At 19.0% G+C, this 12,500-nt stretch overlaps 4 protein-coding genes across 4 annotated transcripts; 2 read left to right on the top strand and 2 right to left on the bottom strand.

Moving 5' to 3' along the window:
* Positions 1-36: 36 nt before the first annotated feature.
* Positions 37-1,110, bottom strand: PF3D7_0813800 (GDP-mannose 4,6-dehydratase; the record flags this gene model as incomplete). Its single annotated transcript, XM_001349351.1, has 1 exon — positions 37-1,110. One exon carries the CDS (start codon positions 1,108-1,110, stop codon positions 37-39), a length of 1,074 nt encoding a protein of 357 aa, XP_001349387.1.
* A 974-nt stretch (positions 1,111-2,084) lies between these two features.
* On the top strand, positions 2,085-6,344 carry PF3D7_0813700 (ABC transporter F family member 1; the record flags this gene model as incomplete). Its single annotated transcript, XM_001349352.1, has 1 exon — positions 2,085-6,344. One exon carries the CDS (start codon positions 2,085-2,087, stop codon positions 6,342-6,344), a length of 4,260 nt encoding a protein of 1,419 aa, XP_001349388.1.
* A 422-nt stretch (positions 6,345-6,766) lies between these two features.
* PF3D7_0813600 (translation initiation factor SUI1, putative) lies at positions 6,767-7,960 on the bottom strand (the record flags this gene model as incomplete). The annotated part of the gene is made up of 4 exons (XM_001349353.1): positions 6,767-6,856; positions 6,954-7,136; positions 7,325-7,467; positions 7,570-7,960. The coding sequence occupies 4 exons, from the start codon at positions 7,958-7,960 to the stop codon at positions 6,767-6,769; spliced, it is 807 nt and encodes a 268-aa protein (XP_001349389.1).
* Positions 7,961-10,405: 2,445 nt separating this feature from the next.
* PF3D7_0813500 (PUB domain-containing protein, putative) lies at positions 10,406-11,953 on the top strand (the record flags this gene model as incomplete). The annotated part of the gene is made up of 1 exon (XM_001349354.1): positions 10,406-11,953. The coding sequence occupies one exon, from the start codon at positions 10,406-10,408 to the stop codon at positions 11,951-11,953; it is 1,548 nt and encodes a 515-aa protein (XP_001349390.1).
* Between the last annotated feature and the right edge of the window lie 547 nt (positions 11,954-12,500).

Below are 12,500 nucleotides of genomic sequence, written 5' to 3'. Positions count from 1 at the left end.
TATATATATTATGAATATGGTTCATTTATATAGGAGTTATTGCTTTTTACCCATTTTATATGTATCATATTTCTTCATACATGTATCATAATCATCCATTGATAAATTATAGTCCTGCATGTCACACTTTAACATTTCATAAACGAGCTGGGTAAATGTATATGTTGGTTCCCACTTTAAAATATTTTTTGCCTTTGAGCAATCACCTAATAAAGTATTGACTTCACAATTTCTAAAATATTTCTCATGTTTCTTGATAAGTACATTATTATTTTGATCAACTCCTATTTCTTGTATTCCTTTTCCTATCCATTTAATATGTATATTTACAAATGAAAAAGATATTTCACAAAATTCCCTAACAGAATGTTGTTCATTCGAACAAATAACAAAATCATCTGCTTCATTTTGTTGCAACATAAGATACATAGCATATACATAATCCTTAGCATGGCCCCAATCTCTATATGTATCTATATTACCTAAGATAATGGATGTTTCTAATTTTTTTTGAATTTTTGCAATACCTCTAGTAATTTTTCTTGTAACAAACGTTTCCCCTCTTCTTGGACTTTCATGATTAAATAAAATACCATTAATACAAAACATATTATATGATTCTCTATAATTTATTGTAATATAATGTGCATATAATTTTGCTATGGCATAAGGGGATACTGGATAAAATGGGGTATTTTCATTTTGAATAGGACATTGAACTTTTCCAAATAATTCAGATGTTGATGCATTATAAAATTTAATATTTTTAACTTTTGATATTCTTATTCCTTCTAATATTCTTAATGTACCTAAAGCAGTTGCTTCTGTTGTATACTCAGGCATTTCAAAACTTACTTTTACATGACTTTGTGCAGCTAAGTTATATATTTCATTCGGTTTTATTTCACATATTAATGAACATATATTACTACTATCAAGTAAATCTCCATAATGTAAAATTAACTTATCGAATATGTGATCAATCCGTTTTGTGTTAAAAGAACTACAACGTCTTATCACACCATGCACATGATAATTTTTTTCTAACAATAACTCGCTTAAATATGAACCATCTTGTCCTGTTATTCCGAAGATTAAAGCAACTCGCATATTATAAAGGTCTGACAAAGAAAAATTTTAATTTATTCAAAAAGGCTCATGAAGAAATAAATAAAGGGACAAAAAAAAAAAAAAAAAAAAGAAAATAATTCAAGGGCACAAAATAAGAAAATGATTGAAAGGTACAAAATGAGAAAATGATTGAAAGGCACAAAATGAGAAAATGATTGAAAGGCACAAAATTAAATGTACATATATATATATATATATATATATATATATATATATATTATGTAATACATGTATAACATTTATTTCTATAACATTTTTATCTTTTTATATAATAACATAAAAGTTATATATATGCACTAAATATATAGCATAGAAGACTTCAAGTCCATGACGGTGAAATATTTTATATGGTGTGTATAACAACAATAAAATAAATAAAATCAAATAAATACACATACTTTTCATAAAAGTAGTTAACAAAAAATATAATTTTTTAGATGACTAAAAAAAAAATTTAAGTATAGATATTATATATATATATATATATATATATATATATATTTAAAGAATAAGTGCAAAATGTAATTAATTTTTTAATATAAAATAATACAATATATAATATCATATAGTGTAAATGCACATATGTATAATTAATATTTCTATATTATATATATAATTTTTTTTTTTTTTTTTTTTTTTTTTTTTTTTTTTTTTGTGTAAGATGGGTATGGAAAATTTTCCATTTGATATGTAATTTATAATATATATATATATATATTGATCATATTATATTTATTTATTTTTTTTTTTTTGTATTAATTTAATTAAATAATTTTTCACTTTTCTGTACGTTATCCTAGCTATGAATAATTGGCCTTCATCTTTTTTTATTAATTAAAAAATTTTATTTTTTTTATCAATGCAAAAAATAATAATATATATGATTTCGTAGGTTTCAATTCATTTTCTTCCCTTTATTTCTAAAGCTATTTTGAAAAAAATGTTATAATAACATGTTTCTTGAATTATATTTTTACTTGATATTATGTTGTTATATATCATTTAATAGTAGTTTACAAGTTAAAAAAAATAATCAATATTTTTTAAACAGTTCATATAATAGAAAAGGCACTTCTAGGCCTTCAAGAAGAAAAAAAAACTCTTTTATAAATAAGCTGTTTTTAGCTGAACACGTAAACACAAAAAAAAGCACCTTTAGATGTTATCAACAATGTAAACATAAGAAAAATGTAGAATCGGGTAACGATTATATGTGTGATGGTGTTAAGAAGAAGAGAAAAAAAAGTGGAAATAATAAAAAAAGTGATATTTGTCATTATGATGAAGATGAGGAAGGCATTATAGCGAAACCTTATTATGATGATTATCATCGAGAAAATAGGAATGATATACAATATGATATAAATGAAGATAATAATTATGAAGAATCAGACGAAGATGAATTAGAAGAAGATGAATATGAAGAAGAATTAGAAGAAGATGAATATGATGAAGAATCAGACCAAGATGAATACGATGAAGAATCAGACCAAGATGAATACGATGAAGAATCAGACCAAGATGAATACGATGAAGAATCAGACCAAGATGGATACGATGAAGAATCAAATGAAGATGACCTGGATGAACACTTAAAAGAACGTTTAATGAAAAGAAAATCATTTTACTCCAAACTTTTTAATATTGATGATAATGAAGACAAATTTAATGTTTTGTCACCAAAATATAATATGAATATTTATAATATCTTAGAAAAAAATTATGATCAGAATGAAGAGAATCAAATTGTTTTAACTATTAAGAATTTAAATTATGAAATAAATAATAGAAAATTAATTACTAATTTAAATTTACAATTAAATAAAACGGAATGTATTGGTTTGATTGGAAATAATGGATGTGGGAAAACGACTTTGTTAAATTTAATTTATGAAAATTCTGATAATAAATTAAAGAGTTTTACATTAAATAATAACATAAAAAAGAAGGAAGATGCAGTATCTCTTAATAAATTTAATTTGAATACATTATCTTCGTCTGTTAAAAAAAATGATTTTACTTTATTATATAAAATATTATCATATATGAAAAATAATGGAATAGAATTAAGTAATTTACCAACTTTAATTCAAAATAAAACTATTCATAATATATTACAAGAAGATAATAAAGATGAAAACAACCACAACAACAACAACAACAATAATAATAATAATAAAAATAATGAGTTGTTTTATAAAAATGAAGTCTTTTATTTTAAACAAAACATACATCTTCTTGAAAACAATAATTTAACTATTTTTGAAAAGGTTTTGAAGTTTTATGATAACACATTGGAAAAGTACGAAATATTAAATTATATTGAAGATAATTTTGGTAAGTATGAAAAATATGATACTATAAAAATATATGGATTGAAAGATAACAAAAGAAATGATGAAATAGAAAAAAGAAATCATGATATTACAAAAGAAGATATAAAAAATGATAGTAGTGATATTTTTATTACAGAACTAAATAAGAATGATCAAAAATTATTAAAAAAAAGTTGTATGTCAAGTAACCAATTTAATAATGTCGATACATATGGTGCATCGAATGTATTAAAAAATAATGAAGAAGACTTTTTAAAATCAGAATATTTTAAATTGATTTTAAAATTATATATGCATGAAAAAGAAAACATTTATAAAGAAATAAATAATATAAAAATGAATTTTAATAAATATGTAAATATATTAAATTTAAAAAATTTTTTGAATGTCAAATTATGTCATCTAAGTAATGGTTATATTATTCGTGTATATTTGTTATTACTACTTTTAAGTAAATCTAAATTATTATTAATTGATGAAATAAATAATAATCTTGATATATTCAATATATTCTTTATAATGAATATATTTAAATATTCTTTAAAATATAAGAAACTTGCAATAATATTAGCTACACATGATTTTTTTTTAGTAAGCAAATTATGTAATCGAATATTAGACTTTAATAAAATTTCAGGATATGATGTAGATCTTAGTAATATGGCTTTATTAAAAAAAATCAATAAAAATAATAATCACGATGATCAGGATTATGGTATATATATGGATGATATGACTAATAATCGAACAAATGAAAGAAAATCTAATTTAACCTATTTTAAAGGTAATTACACAGATTATTTGAATAATATGAAAATATTATTTGAAAATAGAAAAAAGAAAAAAGAAGAACTTAAAAAAATATTAGATCAAATAAATTCTGTAATATCAAAAAGTAAAAAGAAAAAAAAAAATGAATTCATACAACCATTTGTAAAAAAAAAAGAAGAAGAATTAAAGTTGTATCAAAATATTAATTCTATTTTGTTTGATACAAAACTGGATTATCAATATTTGTATTACAATTTAATCTATAGTAATAAAAAAAATACTGATACAAAAGCAAGAGGGAAAGAAAAGGAAAAGGAAAAGGAAAAGACCATGGTAACAAATTTGACCTTCACAAACACGCAGAAGAAAAATATGGATACTGAAAGAGAGGATGAAATAAATGAGAAGGTGGATTATGAGAGTTATTCGAGTGATACGAATGAAAATGTGGAAGAGAAAGAAAAAAACGAAAAACAAAAACAACAACAACAACAACAAAAACAACAACAACAACAAAAACAACAACAACAAAAACAAACGGAACAGAACGTACCAGAACAGAACGTACCAGAACAGAAAGAACAAGTAGATAATAATTATGACGATGATGAGGATATAAAAAAATTCGTTTACAATAAATTTAACGATGTTGAAGGAAATATGAATAAGAATATCCTTATCGATATGAGCAAGAAAATAAAAAATAATGAACTTATTGAGACCGGTGAAAAATACGGAACAAATAATATGCCATTATATGAATTTGAAAATTTTTCCTTTTATTTTTTAAATAAAAATAATAAAAAAAAATATATATTTAAAAACATGAACTTAAACATTAATAGTGGGGAAAATGTGTTATTACTTGGTAAAAATGGAATTGGTAAATCCACACTTTTTAAAATATTAACTAATAAATATAATTTTGTATTAAAAGAAAAGGAAAATAAGTTAAAAGAAAAAAAAAGTATTTATGTATATGGTGATAATGATGATATAATGGATACAAATTTTTCGAACATAATAAATGAAACAAATATTGAAAATATAAAAAAAAATTATAATTTTGAAGGTACAATTAATTGTAATTTTAAAAATGTTCTCTTAACATACTTTGAACAAAATATGATAAAAAAATTAAATGCTGAAATTAATGATTATTTTAAAAATCTAGTTGAAAAGGTAAACTATGAACCTATTAGTTTTTATAATAGTTATAATAAAAATGATGATATGATATCCAATGAAAATTTTTGTTTTTATATATTAAATAAAACGAAATTATTGTATAATGAAAAAATTGATAATATTGAAGAGAAAATAAATAAGTTATTAAAAATTTTTTTTATTGATAGTAATACATCTATTAAAGACAAAAGTGGAGGTGAAAAAGTGCGTATATTATTTCTTTCTTTATTTTTAAAAAAATCAAATTTATTATTATTAGATGAAATAAATAATAATCTTGATATTTATTTAAAAAATTTATTATTAAATTTTCTTAATTATATTTATCAAGGTAGTTATATATTAACAACACATGATTTTTATATAATAAAAAATCTAAATAATATTCATAAAATTATTTATATATTTGATTATCAAAATATTTTCACATTTTATAATGTTCAAGATTTTATTGAAAATTTTTATAATTTCATTCTTAATTCCTTTAATTTGTGTAATGCTGAATTAAAAGATCATGAATATATACAAAAGAAAAGAGATAAAGCTAGATTACACAATTATTCAAATTATTTAAATTCACAAAACATCTTACAATCTAATCATCTTGTACAAAATAATATTCATCTATCATCTCCTTATGATACAAAAAAAAATGATCTCATTAATTCCGAAGAAAATATAGACCAATTAAATAATAGCGCCAATTATCAAAAATACCTTTATGATAATTATGATTATGAAATTTTACAATTTTTAAAAAAACAGTTTGAAAAAGATAATAATGAAAGAAAAAATTATGAACAAATAAATATACAAGAAGAAATTTTTCAAAAAAAAAAAATTAATAAAAAAAATTTTGGAGGCAAAGGAACCTCAGGAAAAATTAAAATTAAAAATTGGAAAAGATGGAAGAAATAAAAACAATGAAGCAATTAAATAAAAACAAATATTTATATATTTATGCATGTTATAGGCAAAAATGTAATATATATATATATATATATATATATATAATCAAACAAATGTTAATATTATAACATGTTATTATTTTTAAATAATGTTATTTTGTTATATTTATTTTAATTTACTAAATATTACTTGAATATATATATAATATAATATAATGTTAACATTCCTTATTTTTATTTTATTTTATTTTATTTTATTTGATTTTTTTTTTTTTTTGTGTGCAATATATAAATATATATATATATATATATATTTCATTTTTTATAATATTATTCATACGTGTGACATGTATTATAAAACTTTAAACCATCATTTTCTTAATAACTTGTAAAAATATATTTGTTAATTTAATATTTCTTTTATCATTTATTTCATTTTGATGGTAGAATGGAAAACGAATCTTCGGTTAATTCGGGACAATTTTTCATAATAACCTCAACGATATTATGTTCTACATCACCCTACAAACAAATAAATAAATAAATATATCATATGGATACACAAGTAATACTCATATACACATATTATTTATATAATTATATGGTCCTTTATTTTTACCTGAATATCTATTTGGTCGGGGTTATTATTTGCGCCTTTAATTACAGAGGAACCACATGCATAAAATTTCGAAAATATTTTTGCCATTTTTTCTAGCTTGATATATGGATGTAATCCCGTTACAACCGTTACCACCTTTTTCTTTGCCCTTGTTGTTTTTTGTATTGTTATTTTTTGAGATACCTATGGGAAAAATATAAACAAATAAATGAATAAATAAATAAATAAATAAATATATATATATATATATATATATATATATATATATATGTGTTAAAATATACTAATTAAACTAAATAATGTATTAATATATTTATGGCATTATAACATTTTCCATTAAATATAATTTTATCAATTTTATTTATTATTACATTTTTAGTCGGCTTCTTTGTTTGCTTCTTATTAACTTCTACATTACTATTTAAAGCATCATAATTATATTTATCCTTATTTTCTTCTTTACACTCATTAAACGAGTTACCATATTCGCAATATTCATATGGCATACCACAAACTAAAAATGGAAAATAATAATATAAGCCAAATATTATGGTGTATATTTATATATGTACATTAATTTTTATTTTATTATGTGTACACATATATATAATATTACCTTTACAATATTCAACTATGACGGGTTCATACTTGTCATGTTTGTCATCTTTCAAAGAAACATCATCATTATTATTATTACTATTATCATTATTTACATGTTCTTTATTATTTATATCATTATCCTTTTTGTTTGATGATTCATCTTCATTTTTATTATTCATTTTTGAATTTTGTTTTTTCTTCTTTTTCTCTTCTTTTTTATCTTTCATTTTTAAATATCTTAATTTTTTTTGAGATATTTTTTCTTTTTTCTTTTTTTCTTCGTTATCATCTTCTTCGTCATATTCTTCTTCATCTTCTGCACTTTGTTGTTCATTTTTTTTTTCGTCTGATTCTTCTATATCACACTGTATTTTTATTTTATCAAATTCTTTTTCTAATTCTTCCATTTTTCTTTCTTTCTTTTTTTTTTTTTTTTTTTTTTTTTTTTTAACTAAGTATACTGTTGTAATGACTTTTTCTTTTTATAATATTATTGTTATTTTATAAATTGTTATATGAACAGAAATCAAAAATAAAATGAAATAAAATAAAAATAAAACAAAATAATATAATGTATTATAAATATTAATATAACTATATTGTTATATTTATGAGAATATATATAAAACAAAAAAAAAAATATATATAAAATGGTTAATTTTAAATATTGATATTTATTTATATAAATATTCAGGAAATCATAATATTTATATTATTTTATTTTTAAGGAATTCACATTAATATATAAATACATATTTTTTTATTTTATATATTATATATTTCTTTTTTATTATGTATATATTTTCATATATATATATAATATATATGCTTTCCCTTTAGAATGTAGTATATATATATATATATATAATTATATATTTATAACAATAATATATTCCAAAATATGATTTATACATTATTTATTTTTTATTTATTGAATAATTAAAACTATATATATGGGAATATATAACATTGTTATATTATTTTAAAGGTAATATAATATTTCTATTTAAAAAAAAAAATTTATATAAAAAACACCAAAAGTGACAAGTATAATTTTGAATATTTTATAAGGTATCGTAATCTCATTTGATTAATTCCTATTTATACATATTCATTCATAATTATAAATATGAGTCTTATAAAATAGGAAACAAACAAATTAATTAATTTACATATATATGTATGTATAAATATATTTAATATATATTTAATATTTATAGAACAAAATTTTTATCCTTTACTATATAATTTCCTCCCCTCCTTTGTCGTAACACTATAAAATATATTTAATATGAAGACATAAAGAAAAAATATATAATCTTCTCCTTATTATTGTATAAATAAAAAAGAAATATATTTTTTTATTCTTTCCTATATTTGGTTATTAAATGTTTTTTTAAACGAGCTTTAAAATAAAAAAATATAATAAAGAAACATGATATATAAAAATAGGAATATGTGCTAAACTAATAAGTATTCATAAATTTCCTTTTGCTTCAATTAATAAAATGAAAATATGGAAATCTAGACAAAAAAAATAATTGAGAGAATAAAAGAAAAAAGCCATCTAATTAATCAAACAATCAAACAAATAAATAAATAAATAAATATATATATATATATATATATATATATTTATTTATATTTATTTTTTTTTCGAAATGGCCAAAATAATGGACACGAATATATGAGTATAAATATTATATTATATTATATTATATTATATTATATTATGTTATATTATATTATATATTTTTTTTTTGTTTTTGTTACGGTTTTTGTCAAATATACCTGATTGTAACATTTTAAATTTATTTCTTAACGTATCATTTTTTTGACATTTCTTTTTTTTAAAGTCATTGAAGTTATATAAATATTGGCCTAAAAAACAAAAAAAAACACCAATAATTATTTCCTATAACGTGTATATATATTTTATATAAAATGTGTATATGATATTTATTTTTTGTATTATCCAAAAAAATTACAAAAATATACAAGCTGTTGAAATGTGTATTATAACATAGTTATGTTTTATTCTTAAAATTTCCAAAAAATTATATATTAAACAAAATATGTCAAAATGAATTTGTCCTTTAAATGATCCAATATATAAATATATATATATATATATATTATTATCTCTTTTTTTTTTTTTTTTTTTTTTTTTTTTTTTTTTGACATTCCATTTTTGTTATATTATTTTAATACCAATTTTATATTCCCAGATAACATATAATTTACTTTCGTATTATATTTTTATTTTCCCATGTTATTTAATTTTTTTTTTTTTTTTCACATAAAAATCATATAACTTTTAAAAGCATGCAAATATTTACTCAATGTTGGGAAAGGAAAAGAATAAAATAAATTGAAAATAAATCATATATATGTAAATACAAAATAATATTTAATGAACATTGACATAATATGTATTTATATCTTCTTGACGTATAATATTTATAAAATTATCGAAGTGTACTATTATATGTTTATATATATATATATATATATATATTTATTTATTTATTTATATAATTATATTCACTTATTTATTATTCATACATACTGATTTTCTTATTTATTTTATCTTTTGTATTTACATCCTATATTTTCATATGAAGTGTGATTGATGTGTATATTTTTAAAAAGATAACATTAAAGAAAGCTTTCCTTTCCTTTCCTTTATTTTTTTTTTTTTTTTTTTTTTTTTTTTTTTACCTTTTTTTTTTTTTTTTTTTGCTTTCTTTTTTTAAAAAGTAAAAGAAAAAAAATCTTAACGGAAGAAGAATGAATATGTTCAATAAATAAATGAACATACATCAAAAGTACAAACTCGCATGTTATAAAATATGACGAATGTAAAGGATGTTAATAAGAATGACGATCATAATTTATCATTTACTGATAAGAATAAAATGAAAAAGGCTATTTCAGTAGAGATAGAAAAAGAGCATGATGAAAAAATAGATCTTCCCCTTAAAGGGGACAATATGGAAAATGAAAAGTATCAACAGAATGAACAAAATGATGGCAGTCCAAAAAATGTCGAAAGTATGGAAGCACTAAAGAGTAGTTATGAAAAAGGAGAATTTTTTCAAAAAAGAGAAAATGAGATATCTGAAGAAAATTATGTAACAATTTGTAATAAAAATGAAATAAATGAAAAGAAGGAAATGAATTATTTCAAAAATAAAATCCATGATGATGATAATAATAATAATAATAATATTAATGTACACAATACTATTACTAATAAAAATAATTCAGAAGGAACATACCAATTAGATAGTAATAAGAACATATTCAAAAATAATTTATATAATAAAAATGAAGAAGAAAATGTAAAGCATAAGAAAGAAAATCCAACCTTTTTAGAAATTCAATTCAAGAAATCATTATTAGAGAATGAAAATATAAAACGTAATATATCAGCAAAGAATTTCTATATTATAGAAGAAGATATGCTTATTAATATTACTATAATATTAGATAGAATTATTGAACAATTAATTATATATTATAAAGAAAAAGATATAGATATAGATGAACAAATTGTACATTTTCAAAATGTATTTAAAGTATTATATAAATTATTAAGTAATATTAGTTTTCATCCAAATGAAGAAAAATATAAAACTATTAAATTAAGAAATATACAAGTAAAAAATACATTTTTAATTAATGATGATATATATAATTTAATTAAATTATTATTTGATATATTAAATTTTAATACTGATTATTCTTATATTAAACTAGGACAAGATTATGTGAATAAAATTAATGTAGATATAATTAATAATTCAGAATGTACAGAATTTTTATGGAAATTTCATAAAGAATTTAATGATAAAGATGCTATCTTATTTGAATATGTTTTATCCTCAGTTAAAATAATAATGAATTCTCTAAATAAAGATATAACATATAAATATTCAAATTCAATCGAAAAAAATGAAACCAAAAAAAATTATCAATTAAATATAGACAAATATAATAAAACTGATAATTTAATTCAAGATCAAAAAAGAAGTTTAGAAAATTTATCAAATATAGCAAATCTTTCACTTAACAATAAAATTAATATTATTAATCAAAAAAAAAAAGAACAACAACAAGCCCTAAGTGATATACGTAAAATACATAATGAAAGATACAAGGTTCATAAAACACACGGAGAGAGTAATACAAATTTAATGGATAAAAATAAAAATAAAAATATATATAATAAAAAAAATGGACACCTCAACAAAAATAATACACATAATATGTACAATAATAATAAAAGTTATGATAATGAATATGATCATAGTGATAATTCAAATGATAGAAAGAATTTTAAAAATGGAAAAAAAAAAATAAAGCATTTTTTTAAAAACTTTTTTAAAAAAAATTAATTTATTTTCATATAAAAATTATATATAATATAATACAATAATCATATGATTATTATATTGTTCTTATTTTGTTTAATTATTTTATATTATTTTAATAAACTCTTTTTTTTTTTTTTTTTTTTCTTTTTTTTTTTTTTTTTTTTTGTTATTCATCTGTGTGTATGCGCATCTTTTTCTTTAACTATTTTTTTTTGACACATCAAAAAAGTATATATTATATTAAAGAACATAAAATAAAGGACTCATTTCTAAGGTATTTATATATAAAAAAAAATATATCAATATACACAAAATATAAATATATATATATATATATATATATATATAATATATTTTGTGACAAAATAAAAAAAATAAAAAATTTTCTATTTTATTTTTATTTAATAACTAACCAAATATTAAAAACCATAAATAATTCTGCATATTCGACAGTTATATATAATAAGAACATATTTTATAATAACAATAATTTTATTTATTTGAACATGTATATTGTTAAAGAAATGTAGAAAATATATAAAATATATGGAAGATTTTCATAATATTA

This window comes from Plasmodium falciparum (assembly GCF_000002765.6).
Source record: "Plasmodium falciparum 3D7 genome assembly, chromosome: 8".
In the NCBI taxonomy this organism is placed as follows: Eukaryota; Apicomplexa; class Aconoidasida; order Haemosporida; family Plasmodiidae; genus Plasmodium; species Plasmodium falciparum.
Note: the sequence above shows the minus strand (reverse complement) of the source record. Positions and strands in the feature narration are given on the sequence as shown.